This window comes from Phocoena phocoena, chromosome 3, assembly GCF_963924675.1.
Source record: "Phocoena phocoena chromosome 3, mPhoPho1.1, whole genome shotgun sequence".
Classification (NCBI taxonomy): Eukaryota; Metazoa; Chordata; class Mammalia; order Artiodactyla; family Phocoenidae; genus Phocoena; species Phocoena phocoena.
In genome coordinates, this window is record NC_089221.1 from 89,317,522 (window position 1) to 89,340,609 (window position 23,088).

Genomic DNA, 23,088 nt, shown 5'->3' on the forward strand with positions numbered 1-23,088 from the left:
GTACAGTGTAATAGTATAAAACACCTAGACGATAAATAGGAGAAAACCTAGATGACCTCGGGTATGAAGATGACTTTTTAGATACAACACCAAAGGCGTGATCCATGAAGAAATGATTGATAAGTTGGAACTCCTCAAAATTTTAAAACTTCTCTGTTTTCCTTTCTTTCTTCCCTCCTCCCTACCTGTACTACATGGCTTGTGGAATCTGAGTTCCCTGACCAGGGATTGAACTTGGGCCCTCATCAGTGAGAACTCAGATTTCTAACCACTTGACCATCAGGGAATTCCCTCCTTTCTTTCTTTTTTAAAACATTATAACTCCACAGAAATGTGTGTGATACGTGTTGCAAATGGCAAAGGAACACATGAGTTTTCATTCAGAGAAATTCTACTTAACACTGGACGTGAGTCATGGTATGAAAGTGTGCCTCCAATCTCAAATGGTATGACATCTTTAGTACAGAATTTAAGGGAAAGTACGAGCATTGGAAGTGAAACCCAAAAGGGTCTCAGGCACACTCTGGGTGGTCTATAAGCAATTATGGAACTATAATGACTTCATAAGTTTAAAAGATATAATGAACTCAAAGCAGCCTGATAGGCAACATAAAATGAACCAGATTGGCAAAATTCTCAGAAAGATTTCAACAACAGACATCAATGTGATACAACAGTTGAAAAGTATGCAAAATGGAAAATAGTTAGAGCCCCTGAGACCAGAGCAGTAACTGTGATGGACAGTAACGTAGATGGAAGTGTCCATATTTCTTGCCTGCTCCAAGCTATATATATATATTTTTTATATATATGGTATATATTATATGTATTGTATTCAGGTTCTCCTCAAAAAAATAAAAAATAAAACTTCTGCTCTGCAAATACAGTATCAAAGGAATGAGAAGATAAGCCATAGACTGGAAGAAAACATTTGCAAAGGCACATTTGACAAAAGACTGTTATCTAAAATACACAAAGAACTCTTCCCTGGTGGCATAGTGGTTAAGAATCTGCCTGCTAATGCAGGGGACATGGGTTCGATCCCTGGTCCAGGAAGATCCCACATGCTGTGGAGCAACTAAGCCTGTGAGCCACAACTACTGAGCCTGTGCTCTAGAGCCTGTGAGCCACAACTACTGAGCCCATGTGCTGCAGGTACTGAGCCCATGCGCTGCAACTACTGAAACCCGTGTGCCGCAGCTGCTTAGCCCATGTGCTGCAACTACTGACGCCTGAATGTCTAGAGCCCATGCTCCAGAACAAGAGAAGCTACCACAATGAGAAGCCCGTGAACTGCAACAAAGAGTAGCCCTGCTCGCTGCAATTAGAGAAAGCCTGCACCCAGCAATGAGGACCCATCACAGCCAAAAATAAATAAAATTAATTAAAAAAAATACACAAAGAACTCTTAAAAGTCTACTAAGAAAACCAGCAACCTGATTAAAAAACAAACACCTCGCCAAAGAAGATCTACAGATGGCAAATAAGCACATAAAAAGTTGCTCAACGTCATATGTCATCAAGGAAGTGCAAATTAAAGGAACAATGACATACCACTACACATCTATTAGAATGCCCCAAATCTAGAACGTTGACAACCACCAAGTACTGGTGAGGTTGTGGAGCAACAGGGACTCTCATTCATTGCTGGTGGGAATGCAAAATAATCCAGCCACTTTGGAAGACAGTTTGGCTGTTTCTTACAAAATTAAAAATACTCTTACCATAGGACCTAGCAATTGAGCTCCTTAGTATTTGTGCAGAGGAGTTGAAAACATATGTCTACACTAAAGCCCACACATAGCTGTTTATAACAGCTTTATTCATAATTGTCAAAACTTGGAAGCAAGCAAGAAGTCCTTTAGTAAGTGAGTAGATAAACTGTAGTGCATCCAGACAATGGAATATTATTCAGAGCTCAAAGAAAATGAGCTACCAAGCCACAGAAAGATATGGAGGAACCTTAAATGCATATTACTAAGTGAAAGAAGCCAATATGAAAAATATGTATGATTCTAACTATATGATATTCTGGAAAAGTCAAAACTATGAAGACAGTAAAAAGATCATTGATTCCCAGGAGTTAGTGAATAGGTGGAGCACAGAGGGTTTTATGACAGTGAAACAACTGTGTGTGGTACTATAATGATGGATACATGTCATTATATGTTTGTTCAAAACCATAAAATGTACACCAAGAGTGGAACTTAATGTAAACTATGGACTTATGTGATAATGATGTGTCATTGTAGGTTTATCAATTGTAAAAATTTACAAACATACTCTAGTGGAGTATGTTGATAATCAGGGAGGCTGTGCATGAATCAGGGTAAAAGACAAGTGGGGAATCTCCATACTTTGTGCTAATTTGGCTGTGATACTAAAAGTTCTCTAAAAGGTAAAGTCCATTAAAAACAAAATGTTAACCAGTGAGGTTCTTTTTAAAAGGGAATGATTTGAACTCATTTATATCTATATCATAGTTGTAGATATTTTTGTTTATTTACACAGTGCAATCCTCCATGCTGTCAAGAACATTTGTGATGCAGAATTTGTTTAAAGTGGGCTCTGGGATTTTCTTCCAAGTTTCTTATGCCCCTTTAACAAGTTTCTAATGCTGCTGATTTCATACTCTTCCAGAAGGCTTATTAGAAGTTTTTTAGATACAATCTAAGACTCAATTTTTTCTCAAATGCTTGTTATGGTTTTTTGACGACAGAATCAAAGACTTGGATTTGTCTAGCTTTTGGGTAGAAATAATAACGAAGTTCATGTGTGCATGCAGTGACCACTGTCATGATTGCTGCCTGGCCAGCAATGATAGATGTATCTTTTCAGAGATGTTACAGTGTGAAAAAAAAAAAAATCATGTTAGAACTGGTGAATTATGACAGCTCAGAGTTATTCTGTATAATTAAAATAAATATTTTAAATTATTTTTTTATTAGAGAAAATATTTTTGTACACAGCAATTAATTATTGGCCTTTACATTTTATTTATTTATTTATTTATTTTTGCGGTACACGGGCCTCTCACTGTTGTGGCCTCTCCCGCTGTGGAGCACAGGCTCTGGACGTGCAGGCTCAGTGGCCATGGCTCACGGGTCCAGCCACTCCACGGCATGTGGGATCTTCCTGGACTGGGGCACGAACCTGTGTCCCCTGCATTGGCAGGCAGACTCTCAACCACTGTGCCACCAGGGAAGCCCCTGGCCTTTATATTTTAGATGATGACAGCACTATTTCATGATCTGTTCTTCTTTTTAAGAAATGGTTTTTTTTCATATCCTGTTGAATTTATCACAGATTTCTAAGCTAATTTTAGTTTATTGGTTATAATTGTATATTAAAGAGCACCTCTGCCCCATAAGCAGTAAAATATGCATCTGTTAATGCTTTGGAATTTAGGTTCTCGACTGAAATAAATTTAAGCATTAAAAAAATTTTTTTCATTTCTTTTTTTGACAGGTCACAAAGACAGAATTAGAGAAATTAAAAACAAGCTATAGACAATTAATAAAAGAAATGAATTCTGCCAAAGAGAAATATAAAGAAGCTGTAGCTAAAGGTATGATGCAATTATGAAAAATGTTTATTTCAGTGATTTTTTTTCTTATCATTTGAAAGTTATCTTTATAAGTGGTGGAATGATTACACTTAGACCAATTCACATTTTAAAAATATTAAAGTAAGCCAAAATAGACTAATTACCAAACTGTGTAATAAGTATTTCTTTTGTTTTTTGAAAATAATGGAAACTATTTTTGAGTAGTTAATGCTATTAATAGAATTATGCAGTACTTGTAATAGAATGCAAGGAATTTTAAAATTTTTCTCATAGGCTTCAGATTTACTCATTTAATTACTGAGTGCTAAATAAGAAAAATAAAGTTGTATTTGTTTAAAAGCTTTTATTGATCCTCTTTTTACCTGTATTTAAATGCCATTAAAATCACAGGTCGTCTTATAGCTCAGTTTTGCTTTCATAGCTTAATTTTATATCTATATTGTACTAAAATTTTCATAATAAGCTTTGGAAGTAAATGGAAAGGGAAACATTATGTTTTAATCAAAGATTTGTGGTTATCGTTTTTAAATGTGACTAGTCTTCATATTTATATATTTTTTAATTATAAAATTTTTGTTGTTTTCTGTTTAAATAGAAGCATTATTAGCAACTCTTTTTAAAATATTTTTTTAATTATTAAATTTAGCTTTCTCATTTATTAATGTATTTTCTCTTTTTCTTTTACTTGTATATTATTTTGTCATTTGGTGGAGGTAAATGAAGTAAACAGCTCCTATATTTGGATATACCTTACACAATGAAAATACTGTTTTTGTTGTTATTCCCAGTAGACTAGAAGAGAGACTGATTTAGATGCAGTTCCCCCCCGCCACTTCTGCCTCCCTTTCCTTCTTCCTCTTGCTCCTCCCTACTTCCTTCCTCTCCTTCCTTCTCTGTCCCTCCCCTCCCTTCTCCCAGTATTCCCTTCAGCATTTACTTTGTGTCTCCCTGTCTCCATCCCTCCCACATTTATTTCACGTTTCTGCTTCTTGCAGTGTTTCTAGATGAATTAGTATTCACAGTTTACTTATTTTTACTTATTTTTCTTGTACCTCAACCAGCATTTTGAGATTATGATCTCTTTTTAATGCAAACATATCTTTTAAAATGCTTTTGTACTTCAGTTATGTAAGTTAAGTGAAGAAAAGAAAAAATGCAATAGTGGAAAGATGAGTCAGACTTTGGAGTCAGGTAGCCTTAGATGTAAATTCCAATGTTGTATGATTATTTCATAATTTTCAAACTTTGTATACCTAATTATTATTCCTTTTTTATTTTAAAGAGTGCTTTATATAATCAAGAAGTATTTACTGAGCATTTGCTACCCTTAAGTTATTGAGATTCAAACATTCAAGGAGCTTACCCACTTCTAGTTGATATTCTAACTTGGGAACTGCAAGTCTTCACTGTTTTTCAAAATTTAGTCTTTATACAAGGGATCCCCTGCTAAACCATCAAGAGTGATTTAGAAATAGTTTTGTACATTGAGCATTACTACTCAATCTGTCAAAGGGTTAGTTTTATAAAGTTCATTACATAATGCTTGGCTAGCATTCTCAAATTAGTTTCCTGTATTATAAACATCCACATATTAAATTCACCCAGAACAAGTGGTGACATAATCCAACTATATTGTAATCCATCTATTTCACAGTAGGTCTATAAAAATGATTAGTTAGGAAAAGAAGTACATAATTACTCCCAAGTGTTTGATACCTACTTTTAATGACATAGTTTTTGTTTAAAAAATGAAATCTAATTCTGATATCATAATAAAGTTTTAAATAGTTCTTGTACCTAAAGGTTATATTATCAAAGATTATTCACAGGTAATAATTGTTCTTTATTACTTATCTTTATTATTTATTATAGAGATAAAATACCATTCAGTGTTGTATCAGTAGTAAGAAGGCAACTAGAAAATCTGAAGACCGTAGTTTTAATTGAGCTTAAGAATTGTATTATTTGACTGAGTCTCCTGATGTTAAAATATGTGAGCTTATTTACATTTTCTTTCTAAAGGAATTAGTGATGTACTTTTTCATTTTCTGGAATTTGATTACTCCCATTAAATCAATGTAAAATGTATAGAGTATATACTTTTAAAGTAAGTTCTTATATAACTATGTAAATGCATGAGACTTATGTGAATTTCCCTTTTATAATCACAACTATCTTTATACTCATGATTACCTGAAAAAGTATAAAATTATATTTTTGAAAATTTTGTATCTGTTTTCAAACTCCTTCTTCTACCTTTAACATGGAAATAGGTTTTTTGTGTGAAGTTATTTACTATTTATAAGGATAATGTGTTGGCAAATTCTTCCAACATTTACAGGCTTTATGTCAGAACCTTAGTTTATCTGGAGAGGCCACACCAGGCCATTTCTGGAATGGGCTGTAGGAATTGCTGGAGCACTGATGGTGGATACCCAAGCTGTGGCTCTGGCATTCAGAGTCATTGCTTTAGACATTAGGGGGTCTTTGAAAAGCTATTTAAAAACTCAATCTGATATATAGTGTCCAGCTTGAGAAGACAAGGCTACGGGGGAGATAGGACCCAGAAATAGCTCCTATAGTAAGTAAGGGTTAAATTCTGGATTTGATCAAGAATTGGTTTGAGAAGGTAGCAGGAATGTGACAGAAGAGTAAGATGCGGAGATCACCTTCCTCCCCACAGATACATCAGAAATACATCTACATATGGTACTGCTCCTATAGAACACCCACTGAATACTGGCAGAAGACCTCAGACCTCCCAAAAGGCAAGAAACTCCCCACATACCTGGGTAGGGTAAAAGAGAAAAGAAAAAACAGACAAAAGAATAGGGACAGAACCTGCACCAGTGGGAGGGAGCTGTGAAGGAGGAAAGGTTTCCACACACTAGGAAGCCCCTTCACAGGCGGAGACTGTGGGTGGCGGAGAGGGAAAGCTTCAGAGCCATGGAGGAGAGCACAGCAACAGGGGTGTGGAAGGCAAAGCAGAGAGATTCCCGCACAGAGGATCGGGGCCGACCAGCATTCACCAGCCCGATTGGCTTGTCTGCTCACCCGCCGGGGCGGGTGTGGGCTGGGAGCTGAGACTCGGGCTTTAGTCGGAGCGCAGGGAGAAGACTGGCGGTGTGAACAAAGCCTGAAGGAGTTAGTGCACCACGGCTAGCCGGGAGGGAGTCTGGGAAAAAGTCTGGACCTGCTGAAGAGGAAAGAGACATTTTCTTCCCTCTTTGTTTCCTGGTGAGCAAGGAGAGGGGTTTAAAAGCACTGCTTAAAGGAACTCCAGAGATGGGCGCGAGCCGCGGCTATCAGCGCAGACCCGAGATGGGCATGAGACACTAAGGCTGCAGCTGCCACCACCAAGAAGCCTGTGAGCAAGCACAGGTCACTATCCACAACTCCTCCTGGGAGCCTGTGCAGACCGCCACTGCAAGGGTCCTGTGATCCAGGGACAACTTCCCCGGGAGAATGCACAGCACGCCTCAGGCTGAGGTAAAGTCATGCCGGCCGCTGCCGCCACAGCCTCACCCCGTTCCCCTCCCTCCCCCCGGCCGGAGTGAGCCAGAGCCCCTGAATCAGCTGCTCCTTTAACCCCATCCTGTCTGAGCGAAGAACAGAAGCCCTCAGGTGACCTACACGCAGAGGCGGTGCCAAATCCAATGCTTAAATTCCGGAGCTGTGCATACAAGTAAAGAAAGGGAAATCTCTCTCAGCAGCCTCAGGAGCAGCGGATTAAATCTCCACAATCAACTTGATGTACCCTGCATCTGTGGAAAATATGAATAGACAACTAATCATCCCAAATTGACGAGGTGGTCTTTGAGAACAAGATATATTATTTTTTCCCCTTTTCCTCTTTTTGTGAGTGTGTATGTGTATGCTTCTGTGTGAGATTTTGTCTGCATAGATTTCCTTTCATCATTTGTCCTAGGGTTCTGTCAGTCCGTTTTGTTTTTTTAACTTAAAAAATGTTTTTTTCTTAATAATTATTTTTTGTTTTAATAACTTTTTTTTAATCTTTATATTATTTTATCCTCTTTCTTTCCTCCTTTCTTTCTTTTGTTTTCTTTTGTTTTCTTTCTTCTTTTTCTCCCTTTTATTCTGAGCTGTGTGGATGAAAGGCTCTTGGTGCTCCAGGCAGGAGTCAGCGCTGTGCCTCTGAGCTGGGAGAGCCAACTTCAGGACACTGGTCCACAAGAGACCTCCCAGCTCCATGTAATATCAAATGGCGAAAATCTCCCAGAGATCTCCATCTCAGTGCCAAGACCCAGCTTCACTCAACGACCAGCAAGCTACAGTGCTGGAAACCCTACGTGAAACAACTAGCAAGACAGAAACATAACTCTATCCATTAGCAGAAAGGCTGCCTAAAATCATAATAAGGCCGCAGACACCCCAAAACACACCACCAGACGTGGATCTGCCCACCAGAAAGACAAGACCCAGCCTCATCCACCAGAAGACAGGCACTAGTCCCCTCCACCAGGAAGCCTACACAACCCACTGAAACATCCTTAGCCACTAGGGACAGACAACAAAAACAACGGGAACTATGAATCTGCAGCCTGCAAAAAGGAGACCCCAAACACAGTAAGATAAGCAAGATGAGAAGACAGAAAAACACACAGCAGATGAAAGAGCAAGGTAAAAACCCACCGGACATAACAAATGAAGAGGAAATAGGCAGTCTACCTGAAAAAGAATTCAGAATAATGATAGTAAAGATGATCCAAAATCTTGGAAATAGAATAGAGAAAATGCAAGAAACATTTAACAAGGACCTAGAAGAACTAAAGAGGAAACAAGCAACGATGAACAACACAATAAATGAATTTAAAAATACTCTAGATGGGATCAATAGCAGAATAACTGAGGCAGAAGAATGGATAAGTGACCTGGAAGATAAAATAGTGGAAATAACTACTGCAGAGCAGAATAAATAAAAAAGAATGAAAAGAACTGCGGAAAGTCTCAGAGACCTCTGGGACAACATTAAACGCACCGACATTCGAATTATAGGGGTCCCAGAAGAAGAAGAGAAAAAGAAAGGGACTGAGAAAATATTTGAAGAGATTATAGTTGAAAGCTTCAATAATATGGGAAAGGAAACAGTTCATCAAGTCCAGGAAGCACAGAGAGTCCCATACAGGATAAATACAAGGAGAAACACGCCAAGACAGATATTAATCAAACTATCAAAAATTAAATACAAAGAAAACATATTAAAAGCAACAAGGGAAAAACAACAAATAACACATAAGGGAGTCCCCATAAGGTTAACAGCAGATCTTTCAGCAGTAACTCTGCAAGCCAGAAGGGAGTGGCAGGACACATTTAAAGTGATGAAGGAGAAGAACCTACAACCAAGATTACTTTACCCAGCAAGGATCTCATTCAGATTTAATGGAGAAATTAAAACCTTTACAGACAAGCAAAAGCTGAGAGAGTTCAGCACCACCAAACCAGCTTTACAGCAAAGGCTGAAGGACCTTCTCTAGGCAAAAAACACAAGAGAAGGAAAACAAGCACAAAACAATTAAGAAAATGGGAATAGGAACATACATATAGATAATTTCCTTTTATGTAAATTGATTAAGGGCTCCCACCGAAAGACACAGACTGGCTACAAAAACAAGAATGGATACAGAATGGATACAAAAACAAGACCCATATATATGACATCTACAAGAGACCCACTTCAGACCTAGAGAAACATACAGACTGAAAGTGAGGGGATGGAAAAAGATATTCCATGCAAATGCAAATCAAAAGAAAGCTGGAGTAGCAATTCTCATATCAGATAAAATAGACTTTAAAATAAAGACTATTACAAGAGACAAAGAAAGACACTACATAATGATCAAGGGATCGATCAAAGAAGAAGATATGACAATTGTAAATAATTATGCACGCAACATAGGAGCACTTCAATACATAAGGCAAATGCTAACAGCCATAAAAGGGGAAATCGACAGTAACCCATTCATAGTAGGGGACTTTAACACCCCACTTTCACCCATGGACAGATCATCCAAAATGAAGATAAATAAGGAAACACAAGCATTAAACGATACATTAAACAGGATGGACTTAAATGATATTTATAGGACATTCCATCCAAAAACAACAGAATACACGCTTTTCTCAAGTGCTCATGGAACATTCTCCAGGATAGATCATCTCTTGCATCACAAATCAAGCCTTGGTAAATTTCAGAAAATTGAAATTGTATCAAGTGTCTTTTCCGACCACAATGCTATGAGACTAGATATTAATTACAGGAAATGATCTGTAAAAAATACAAACAAATGGAGGCTCAGAAATACACTACTTAATAACCAAGAGATCACTGAAGAAATCAAAGAGGAAATTAAAAAATACCTAGAAAAAACTGACAATGGAGACACGATGACGCAAAACCTATGGGATGCAGCAAAAGCAGTTTTAAGATGGAAGTTTATAGCAATACAATCCTACCTTAAGAAACAGGAAACATCTCGAATAAACAACCTAACCTTGCACCTAAAGCAGTTAGAGAAAGAAGAACAAAAATCCCCAAAAGTTATCAGAAGGAATGAAATCATAAAGATCAGATCAGAAATAAATGAAAAAGAAATGAAGGAAACAATAGCAAAGCTCAATAAAACTAAAAGCTGGTTCTTTGAGAAGATAAACAAAATTGATAAACCATTAGCCAGACTCATCAAGAAAAAAAGGGAGAAGACTCAAATCAATAGAGTTAGAAATGAAAAAGGAGAAGTAACAACTGACACTGCAGAAATACAAAAGATCATGAGAGATTACTACAATCAGCTCTATGCCAATAAAATGGACAACCTGGAAGAAATGGACAAATTCTTAGAAATGCGCAACCTGCCAAGACTGAATCAGGAAGAAATAGAAAATATGAACAGACCAATCACAAGCACTGAAATTGAAACTGTGATTAAAAATCTTCCAACAAAGAAAAGCCCAGGACCAGATGGCCTCACAGGTGAATTCTATCAAACATTTAGAGAAGAGCTAACACCTATCCTTCTCAAACTCTTCCAAAATATAGCAGAGGGAGGAACACTCCCAAACTCATTCTGCGAGGCCACCTTCACCCTGATACCAAAACCAAATAAAGATGTCACAAAGAAAGAAAACTAGATGCCAATATCACTGATGAACATATATGCAAAAATCCTCAACAAAATACTAGCAAAGAGAATCCAACAGCACATTAAAAGGATTATACACCATGATCAAGTGGGGTTTATTTCAGTAATGCAAGGATTCTTCAATATACGCAAATCAATCAACGTGATACACCATGTTAACAAATTGAAGGAGAAAAAACTTATGATCATCTCAATAGATGCAGAGAAAGCTTTCAACAAAATTCAACACCCATTTATGATAAAAAGCCCTGCAGAAAGTAGGCATAGAGGGAACTTTCCTCAACATAGTAAAGGCCATATATGACAAACCCACAGCAAATATCATTCTCAATGGTGAAAAACTGAAAGCATTTCCACTAAGATCAGGAACAAGACTAGGTTGCCCACTCTCACCACTCTTATTCAACATAGTTTTGGAAGTTTTAGCCACAGCAATCAGAGAAGAAAAGGAAATAAAAGGAATCCAAATCGGAAAAGAAGAAGTAAAGCTGTCACTGTTTGCAGATGACTTGATACTATACATAGAGAATCCTAACGATGCTACCAGAAAACTACTAGAGCTAATCAATGAATTTGGTAAAGTAGCAGGATACAAAATTAATGCACAGAAATCTCTGGCATTCCTATACACTAATGATGAAAAATCTGAAAGTAAAATCAAGAAAACACTCCCATTTACCATTGCAACAAAAAGAATAAAGTATCTAGGAATAAACCTACTTAAGGAGACAAAAGACCAGTATGCAGATAATTATAAGACACTGACGAAAGGAGTTAAAGATGATACACATAGATGGAGAGATATACCATGTTCTTGGATGGGAAGAATCAACATTGTGAAAATGACTCTACTACCCTAAGCAATCTACAGATTGAATGCAATCCCTATCAAAGTACCACTGGCATTTTTCACAGAACTAGAACAAAAAAATTCACAATTTGTATGGAAACACAAAAGACCCCCGAATAGCCAAAGAAATCTTGAGAACAAAAAATGAAGCTCGAAGAATTAGGCTCCCTGACTTCAGACTATATTGCAAAGGTACAGTAATCAAGACAGTATAGTGCTGGCACAAAAACAGAAATATAGATCAATGGAACAGGATAGAAAGCCCAGAGATAAACCCATGCACATATCTTCACCTTATCTTTGATAAAGGAGGCAAGAATATACAGTGGAGAAAGGACAGCCTCTTCAATAAGTGGTGCTGGGAAAACTGGACACGTACATGTAAAAGTATGAGATTAGAGCATTCCCTAACACCATACAGAAAAATAATACCAAAATGGATTAAAGACCTAATTGTAGGGCCAGAAACTATGAAACTCTTAGGGGAAAACATAGGCAAAACACTCTATGCCATAAATCACAGCAAGCTCCTTGCTGACCCACCTCCTAGAGAAATGGAAATAAAAACAAAAATAAACAAATGGGACCTAATGAAACTTCAAAGCTTTTGCACAGCAAAGGAAACCATAAACAAGACCAAAAGACAACCTCCAGAATGTGAGAAAATAGCTGCAAATGAAGCAACTGACAAAGGGTTAATCTCCAAAATTTGCAAGCAGCTCATGCAGCTCAATAACAAAAAAGCAAACAACCCAATCCAAAAATGGGCAGAAGACCTAAATAGACATTTCTCCAAAGAAGATACACAGATTGCCAGCAAACACATGAAAGAATGCTCAACATCATTAATCATTAGAGAAATGCAAATGAAAACTACAATGAGATATCATCTCACATCGGTCAGAATGGCCATTATCAAAAAATCTTCAAACAATAAATGCTGGAGAGGGTGTGGAGAAAAGGGAACCCTCTTGCACTGTTGGTGGGAATGTAAATTGATACAGCCACTATGTAGAACAGTATGGAGGTTCCTTAAAAAACTACAAATAGAACTACCATATGACCCAGCAATCCCACTACTGGGCATATAACATGAGAAAACCATAATTCAAAAAAGTCATGTACCAAAATGTTCATTGCAGCTCTGTTTACAATAGCCAGGACATGGAAGCAACCTAAATGTTCATCTTTGGATGAATGGATAAAGAAGATGTGGCATGTGTATACAATGGACTATTACTCAGCCATGAAAAGAAACGAAATTGAGTTATTTGTAGTCAGTTGCATGGACCTAGAGTCTGTCATACAGAGTGAAGTAAGTCAGAAAGAGAAAAACATATACAGTATGCTAGCACATATATATGGAATCTAAGGAAAAAAGAAACAAGGTCATAAAGAACCTAGGGGTAAGATGGGAATGGAGAGGCAGACCTACTAAAGAATGGACTTGAGGATGTGGGGAGGGGGAAGGGTAGGCTCTGACAAAGTGAGAGAGTGGCATGGACATATATACACTACCAAACATAGAATAGATAGCTAGTGGGAAGCAGCCTCTTAGCATAGGGAGATCAGCTCGGTGCTTTGTGACCACTTAGAGGGGTGGGATAGGGAGGGTGGGAGCGAGGGAGACGCAAGAGGGAAGAGATATGGGTACATGTGTATATGTATAACTGATTCACTTTGTTATAAAGCAGAAACTAACACACCATTGTAAAGCAATTATACATTGTAAAGCCATTATACCAATAAAGATGTTAAAGAAAAAAAAAGGGTAATAATATATGAAAAAAAAAAGAATTGGTTTGGCATCAAGGGTTCAGTTACTGCAAATGGAGGTTCAGCAGCAGTAGCACATCAGCTGGAGGCCTGGGTTAATACTGAAATTCCAAATTCCTGATCCCTGCTGTATGGGTTACACAAAATACGTTAAATTTTCAATGTTAGAATTTATATCCAAAGGAACACTGATTTATGTTGTCTAATGTAAAATATAACATTCATTTGTTATATGAATATAGCACCATTTTAGTTAAATTTTTTGGTATTGAATAATATACGCTAAATATCGAAGTCATTTTGCTCTATGCTGTGTCAAGGGAACAAATGTTTGTCTTAAATTGACTTGGACTAATTTGGATATTAGTCTGTTGATTATTATTTATAACATGTATGCTGAGAACAACCAAAATAATTTTAGCCTATTTAGCTAAAGTTAATAGTGTTTCATTAGAGCATGGAATAATAAGTTCTTTTACTTTCCTATAGCATATTAAGTTCTGAATACTTTTAGTTGGTTAAGCACATTGTTAAGTTTGCCATAAAACAATTTTGTGAATCCATAAAGCTTGTATCCAAACTAAGGTTCTGACATAATGGCTGTAAATGGAAACATTTGCCATCACCTCATCATCAGAAAGAGTAGATGACTTCTCAAAAGAACTCCTATAAGATCATATTGTCTATGAACAAAGATAGTTTTCCTTTTCCTTTTCAATCTGGATGTCTTTTTTTTTTTTTTTCCTTTTTCTTGCCTCTTTGCCCTAGCTAGACCCTTCAGTATAGTGTTGAACAGACATAGAAAGACCAAACATGTTTGCCTTGTCCCTGATCTTAGGGGAAAGACTTTCATCATAAATATGACGTTAACTGTAGTTTTTCAAACGTTTTTCCTTTTATCGGGTTGAAGAAGTTCCTTTTTATTCCTGCTTAAGAATGGATGTCAGATTTTGTCAAATGCTTTTGCCATATCTGTGGAGATGGATATTTTTTTTCTTCTTTTACCTTGATATGGTGAATTATTTTGATTGATTTTCACATTTTAAAAATATTATACCATCTTCACATTCCTGGAATAAACTCCTCTTGGTTATGATGTATTATTATTTTTTATGTTGTTTGATATGGTTGGCTAAGTTTTTATGGATTTTCAAATATGTCTGTTTCTTTTAATATCTTTGTCTCATTTTTGTATAAGGATAATACTGTCCTGTCTATGATTGACCCCTCTTAGTAATGTTTGTGTTCAATTTATAATATTTCTTAAATATTGGCAGAATTCACTTGTGAAGCCATCTGCGTCTGCTTGCTTTATTTTTTTCTCTTTTGCTAAGATTTTTAAACTATAAATTCAATTTCTTTAATTGATATAGGCTATTCAGTTTATCTTTTTCTTTGAGTTTTAGTAGGTTGTATCTTTCAAGGAATTGTCCATTTCATTTGTTTAATTTATTGGTACTAAGGTGTTCAGAATACTTCCTTATCCACCTTTTTATATTTGTAGAATCTGTGATGATATTTTCTTTCTCATTTTTGTTATTGGTACTTTGTGTCTTCTCTTTTATCCCTAATCATTTTGGCTAGAGGTTTATCAATTTTATTAATCTTCTCAAAGATTGGCTTTAGGCTTTATTTTCTTTCTATTTTTCTGCTTTCTATTTAATTGATTTATGCTCTAATTTTTGTTTTTTTGTTTCTTCTACTTGCTTTAGGCTTAGTTTGCACCAGTTTTTCTATTTTTTCTTTTTTTTAATCTGGAAGCTAATTAAGATCATTGATTTGAGAACTATCTTCTTTTCTTATGTAGGCATTAGTGCTATGAATTTCCCTAAGGACTATTTTAGCAACATTCCATACATTTGTATGTATTGTGTCTTCATTTTTCTTCAGTTCAAAATACTTAAAGTATTTCCTTTTGGCTTTTCTTTTTCTTTGATACATAGGCTATTTAGAAATGTATTTGGTTTCCTAAAGATTTGACATTAAAAAAAGTCTATTTTTCATTTATAATTTAATTTCATTTAGTCTGAGAATATTCTTTTTGTGACTTTATTCCTTTTACAGTTATGAATGCATGTTATATGGCCCATAGTATGGTTTACCTTGGTAAATGCTTCATGTGCACTTGATAAGAATATGTATTCTGCTGTTGTTGGTTGCAGTGGTCTATATTGCTGTCTTGGGCCAGTTGGTTAATAGTGTTATTAAAAGTTTTTAGGTTGTTACTGACTTTCTGTCTACTTGTTCCATCAATTGTTGAGAGGGGGCAATTGAAATCTCCCACTGTAATTGTAGATTTGTCTATTTCTTCTCATAGTTTTGTCAGTTTTTTGCTTAATGTATTTTGAAACTCTAGTTATTGGGTGTAAAAGTAGTCATGATTGTTGTATTCTCTTGATGCCCTGACCCTTTTGTCATATGAAATGACCTTTATTATCCCTGGTAGTATTCTTTGCTGTGTTATCTGTTCTATCTGATATTAATATTAGATACTTCGATTAGTGTTTACATGATATATCTTTTTATCATCCTTTTACTTCAACATTTTTTAGTCTTTATATAGTTGAAGTGCATTTCTTATAAGCAGCATATAATTAGGTCTTGCTTTTTTATCTTGATAATCTTTACATTTTAACTGGGATAGTTAGACTATAATGTGATTGACTTTGATAATGTTAGGTTTAAATCTGTCATCTTGCAGTTTTTTTTCTCTTTGTTTCATCAGTCCTTTATTCTCCTTTTCCTTTTTTCTGCCTCCTTTTGGAATAATTGAAAAAAATTTATTAAGATTCCCATTTATCCCCTTTATTAGCTGTAACTTTTTCTTTTGTTTATTGTTTTTTCTTTTGTTTATTCTCCTTTATTAGTCTTATTGGCTGTAACTTTTTCTTTTGTTATTTTATCTTTGATTTACCATAGTATACCTTCAAGTGATGTTATATCACCTTGTGTATAATAAGGAAACCTTACACTGGTATAGTCTTCCTATATTTGTGCTATTGTGATATATTTTACTTTTGCATATGTTTTTAACTTTGTACTATATTGTTAATATTGTTGTTTAGTCACGTATCTTTAAAATTATAATAAAACGTCTTATATGTTTATCCATGTAGTTATCTTTCCTAGCATTCTTTATTCCATCTGGTATCATTTTACTTTTGCCTGAATGACTTACTTTAACATTTCTTTTAATATAAGTCTACACATAGTAAGTTCTTTCAGCTTTTGTACATCTGAAAAAGTTTTAATTTCACCTTTGATTTTGAAATATATTTTTGTAGGATGTAGAATTTTCTTTTAGCAGGTATTTTTTTCCCTGTTGGGTCTTTAAAGATGTTGCCCTTTGGCCATGTCAAGGAGAAATCTGTTCTAATACTTTTCTTTGTTGCTCTGCATCTTTTATATCCCTTTGGCAGCTTTTAGGATTTCCTTTTTATTGTTGATTTTGAGCAATTTGATTATGATGTGTGTTCCTGTAAGTTTTTTCTCCTTGTGTTTGTGGTTTTTGAGCTTCTTATATCTGAGAGTTTATAATTTTCATCAAATTTGGAAAACTTTCAGCCGTTATTTCTTCATGCATATTTTCTGTCTATGTCTCTCTTTCTGCTGTCCTTTGGAGACTCCAGTTACATGTATTATTAGGCTGTTTGTATTTGCCTCACAGCCAACTGATGGTCAGTTTATTTTTTCCCCTTGTCTTTTTAGCTTTCTGTTTCATTTTGGTTAGTTTCTATGATTGTATCTACACTTTTACTAATCTTGTTTTCTGCAGTGTCTAATCTGCCTTTAATCTCATGTAGTATATTTTTTATCTTAGATATTATAGATTTTGCCTGGATAATTACGATGTGGGTCTTTTCTTAAATCTTCCATGTGTCTACTTAACACAATAACCCAAGTTTTACAGTCTTAGTGGACTTCATCGTCTTTCTTCATTTGTTCTGAAAGTTGTTATGAGTTTATTCACTCCCAGATTTCATTTTGGTTCTCTGTAATCTCCACTTTTTTTTCCCCCAATTCATTCCCCCCACCGACTTCCCCCGCTTGGTGTCCATACGTTTGTTCTCTACATCGGTGTCTCTATTTCTACCTTGCAAACCGGTTCACCTGTATGATTTTTCTAGATTCCACATATTTGCATTAATATACAATATTTGTTTTTTTCATTCTGACATACTTCACTCTGTATGACAGTCTCTAGGTCCATCCACGTCTCTACAAATAACGCAATTTTGTTCCCTTTTATGGCTGAGGAATATTCCATTGTATATATGTACCATGTCTTCTTTATCCATTCATCTGTCGATGAGCATTTAGGTTGCTTTCGTGACCTGGCTATTGTATATAGTGCTGCAATGAACATTGAGGTGCATGTGTCTTTTTGAATTATGGTTTTCTCTGGGCATATGCCCACTAGTGGGATTGCTGGCTCATATGATAATTCTATTTTTTGTTTTTAAAGGAACCTCCATACTGTTCTCCATAGTGGCTGTACCAATTTACATTCCCACCAACAGTGCAAGAGGGTTCCCTTTTCTCCACACCCTCTCTAACATTTGTTGTTCGTGGATTTTCTAATGATATGCCCATTCTAACTGGTGTGAGATGATACCTCATTGTAGTTTTGATTTGTATTTCTCTAATAGTGATGTTGAGCAGCTTCTCATGTGCCTCTTGGCTATCTGTATGTCTTCTTTGGAGAAATGTCTATTTAGATCTTCTGCTCATTTTTTGATTGGGTTGTTTGTTTCCTTAGTATTGAGCTGCATGAGCTGCTTGTATATTTTGGAGATTACTCTTTTGTCCGTTGATTTGTTTGCAAATATTTTCTCCTATTCTGAAGGTTGTCTTTTCTTTTTGTTTATAGTTTGCTCTGCAGAAGCTTTGAAGTTTCATTAGGTTCCTATTTGTTTATTTTTTTTTTTTATTTCCATTACTGTAGGAGGTGGATCAAAAAAGATCTTGCTGTGATTTATGTCAAAGAGTGTTCTTCCTATGTTTTCCTCTAAGAGTTTTATAGTGTCCAGTCTTACATTTAGGTCTTGAATCCATTTTGAGTTTATTTTTGTGTATGGTGTTAGTGAGTGTTCTAATTTCATTCTTTTACATGTGGCTGTCCAGTTTTGCCAGCACCACTTATTGAACACGCTGTCTTTTCTCCATTGTATATCCTTGCCTCCTTTGTCATAAATTAGTGGACCATAGGTGCGTGGGTTTATCTCTGGGCTTTATATCCTGGTCCATTGATCTGTATTTCTGTTTTTGTGCCAGTACCATATTGTCTTGATTACCATAGCTTTGTAGTATAGTCTGAAGTCAGGGAGTCTGATTTCTCCAGCTCCATTATTTTCCCTCAAGATTGCTTTGGCTATTCGAGGTTTTTGTGTCTCCATACTGATTTTAAGATTTTTTGTTCTGGTTCTGTAAACTTGCCACTGGTAATTTGATAGGGATTGAATTGAATCTGTAGATTGCTTTGGGAAGTATAGTTATTTTCACAATGTTGATTCTTCCAATCCAAGAACATGGTATATCTCTCCATCTGTTTGTGTCACCTTTGACTTCTTTCATCAGTGTCTTCTAGTTTTGTGACTACAGGTCTTTTACCTCCTTAGGTAGGTTTACTCCTAGGTGTTTTATTCTTTTTGTTACAGTGGTGAATGGGATTGTTTCCTTAATTTCTCTTTCAGATTTTTCATCATCAGTGTATAGGAATGCAAGAGATTTCTGTGCATTAATTTGGTATCTGGCTACTTTACCAAATTCATTGATTAGCTCTAGTAGTTTTCTGGTAGCATCTTTAGGATTTTCTATGTATAGTATCATGTCATCTGCAAGCAGTGACAATTTTACTTCTTTTCCAATTTATATTCCTTTTGTTTCTTTTTCTACTCTGATTGCTGTGGCTAAAATTTCCAAAACTATGTTGACTAATAGTGGTGAGAGTGGGAAACCTTGTCTTCTTCCTGTCCTTAGTGGAAATGGTTTCAGTTTTTCACCATTGAGAATGATGTTGCCTGTGGGTTTGTCTTATATGGCCTTTATTATGTTGAGGTAGGTTGCCTCTATGCCCACTTTCTGGAAAGTTTTTATCATAAATGGGTGTTGAATTTTGTCAAAAGCTTTTTCTGCATCTATTGAGATGATCATATGATTTTTTTTCTTCAATTTTTAAATATGGTGTATCACATTGATTGATCTGCGTATACTGAAAATCCTTGCATCCCTGGGATAAATCTCCCTTGATCATGGTGTATGATCCTTTTAATGTGTTGCTGGATTCTGCTTGCTGGCATTTTGTTGAGGATTTTTGCATCTATATTCTTCTGTGCTGTTGGTCTGTAATTTTCTTTTTTTGCATATCTTTGTCTGGTTTTGGAATCAGGGTGATGGTGGCCTCATAGAATGAATTTGGGAGTGTTCCTTCCTCTACAAAGTTTTGGAAGAGTTTGAGAAAAATGGGTGTTAGCTCTTCGTTAAATGTTTGGTAGAATTCACCTCTGAAGCCATCTGGTCTTGGACTTTTGTTTGTTGGAAGATTTTTAATCACAGTTTCAATTTCAGTGCTTGTGATTGGTCTGTTGATATTTTCTATTTCTACCTGGGTCAGTCTTGGAAGGTTATACCTTTCTAAGAATTTGTCCATTTCTTCCAGGTTGTCCATTTTATTGGCTTAGAGTTGCTGGTAGTAGTCTTTTACGATGCTTTGTATTTCTTCAGTGTCCATTGTAACTTTTCCTTTTTCATTTGTAATTTTATTGATTTGAGTCCTCTCCCTCTTGATGAGTGTGGCTAAAGGTTTATCAACTGTGTTTATCTTCTCAAAGAGCAAGCTTTTAGTATTATTGATCTTTGCTATTGTTTTCTTTGTTTCTATTTCATTTATTTCTGCTCTGATCTTTATGATTTCTTTCCTTCTACAACGTTTGGGTTTTGTTTGTTCTTCTTTCTCTAGTTCCTTTAAGTGTAAGGTTAGATTGTTTATTTAAGATTTTTCTTGTTTTTTGAGGTCGGATTGTATTGCTATGAACTTCCCTCTTAGAACTGCTTTTGCTGCATCCCATAGGTGTTGGATTGTTGTGTTTTCATTGTCATTTGTCTCTAGGTATTTTTTGATTTCTTCTTTGATTTTTCAGTAATCTCTTGGTTATTTAGTATCATATTATTTAGCCTATATGTGTTTGTGTTTTTTAAATTTTTTTCCCTGTAATTGATTTCTAATCTCATAGCATTATGGTCATAAAAGATGCTTGATATGATTTCATTTTTTTTGAGTTTATCAAGGCTTGATTTGTGACCCAAGGTGTGATTTATCATTTAAAATGTTCTGTGTGCACTTGAGAAGAAAGTGTAATCTGCAGTTTTCGGATGGAATGTCCTATAAATATCCTATATAAATCTATGTGGTCTATTGCATCATTTAAATCTTGTGTTTCCTTATTAATTTTCTGTCTGGATGATCTGTCCTTTGGTGTAAGTGCAGTGATTAAGTCCCCCATTATTATTGTGTTACTGTTGATTTCCTCTTTTATAGCTGTTAGCAGTTGCCTTATGTATTGTGGTGCTCCTATGGTAGGTGCATAAATATTTACAATTCTTATATGTTCTTCTTGGATTTATCCCTTGATCATTGTGTAGTGTCCTTCTTTGTCTCTTTAACATTGTTTATTTTAAAGTCTATTTTATCTAATATACTTATTGCTACTCCAGCTTTCTTTTGATTTCTATTTGCATGGAGTATCTTCTTCCATCCCCTCACTTTCAGTCTATATGTGTCCCGAGGTCTCAAGTGCTGCATTTAATGTTGTCCAACAGGTGTCTTAGGCTGTCTTCATTTCTTTTCATTCTTTTTTCTTTATTCTGTTTGATGGCAGTGATTTCCATCATTTTGTCTTCCACGTCACTTATCCTTTCTTCTGCCTCAGTTTTTCTGCTTTTGACTCCTTCTGTGTATTTTTCGTTTCAGTTATTGTATTGTTCCTCTATGTTTGTTTATTCTTTAATTCTTTTATGTCTTTGTTAAACATTTCTTGCATCATCTCGATCTTTTCCTCCATTCTTTTTCCGAGGTCCTGGATCATTTTCACTATCATTATTCTGAATTATTTTTCTGGAAGGTTGCCTATGTCCATTCATTTAGTTGTTTTTCTGGTGTTTTATCTTGTTCCTTAATCTGGTACATAGTCCTCTGTGTTTTTAGTTTTATCTGTCTTTCTGTGAATGTGGTTTTCATTCCACAGGCTGCGGGATTGTAGTTCTTTTTGCTTCTGCTCTCTGGTCAATCCCCACTTGTTTATGTTGTAGAAAATATACATGAGGTTTACCTATATACTTGTATGCACATCCTTCTTCATATTACCATGTAGTACCTTTTTCTAAAGTTAAAAAGTATTTTTTAAGAGTAAGTGTTTCCTAATTTTATAAAAAATAAGGAATAGCATATTGAACCAGGTGGTATTGAATTAAGTGAATTTAAATATGATTTTGGTTTGAAGTTTTTTAGTTTCCTTGAAGATATATTGAAATATTAGAAAAGATGGTCAGAACAATTGCTTCACAGCTATGTATTCTGATGGCTAGAATTACACTATGGTTTTTTTTTTTTTTTTTTTTTTTGTGGTACGCGGGCCTCTCACTGTTGTGGCCTCTCCCGTTGTGGAGCACAGGCTCCGGACGCTGGATGCATATGCTCAGTGGCCATGGCTCACGGGCCTAGCCGCTCCGCAGCATGTGGGATTTTCCCAGACCAGGGCACGAACCCGTGTCCCCTGCATCGGCAGGTGGACTCTCAACCACTGTGCCACCAGGGAACCATAAAACTATGGTTTTACATTTACCAAGCCTCAAAATACCCACAAAGACATTTGTGTGGCTTCTCTTACATGGGAAGAAGTTTGAATGCTTCTGCTTTATTGCACATCATATTCAGGAAAGAAACAAGATAGGATGAGCTCTTCCCCATTGTACATGCCCGTACCAGTCAGGCTAGAGAAGTTTGAAAGGAGCTCTCTTCACCCCTTTTATAACAGGAGCAGGGAAACAAACTCCTTTTCAAATTCTTTTTTCTCTATGAGAAACAAAGAAGAATGCTAAAGGATTGGTAATATCCCTGATTATTTACACGCCCTCACTTACCCTAAGCAGACATAGTAAGAGGGTACCTACTGCTAGAACTGTGGGGAATTAGTTGGAAGACTCATTCAAAAGTAAATTTTTCTCTAATTGGGAAGTAGATTTTCTTAAATTGTCTCTTCACGTATTATGAATAGTTCTGTGATATTTTATAGCCAATTAAAATTGATTGGATCCATTGAGTTTTCTCTTTAGAGTACTTTAATATGAAAACCAGTTTGAAATGAGTCCAGACTTGAGACAGATGGTTAAATTTATGTTTAAAGAAATCTAAATTTAAAAAATGAATAAAACTTGGAAAAGGCTCTTTTAGTTGATTTCCTTATTTTGAGTCCTCTAAGAATGGCAACTGGCTTTCTTATTTGATAATCACCAAATCTTGGAGATTTAAGAAAATCAGAATCATGTATGGATGATGCATGGAGGTCCTCTAGAAAAGTACTCCGAAATTCAAATTCACCTCTCAGTTCAGCATATGAAAGAAATGCATTTTGGATATATGACCTACTAAAGACCAAAGTAGAGTTCAGGCTATGTTTATTGGTTATCAGTTTTGTTGAAATGACCTGAAAGTGGGAGGATTTGTCTTTTTTGGACCT

General features: G+C 35.7%; 1 protein-coding gene across 2 annotated transcripts in view; it reads left to right on the forward strand.

Moving 5' to 3' along the window:
• Window positions 1–23,088, forward strand: part of FER (FER tyrosine kinase) — a 477,172-nt gene that overhangs the window by 99,666 nt on the left and 354,418 nt on the right. For both annotated transcript variants that reach the window (XM_065874932.1, XM_065874931.1), the window contains one exon: window positions 3,469–3,568. In XM_065874932.1, the coding sequence (XP_065731004.1) occupies window positions 3,469–3,568 (100 nt within the window). The remainder of the gene's footprint in view (window positions 1–3,468; window positions 3,569–23,088) is intronic.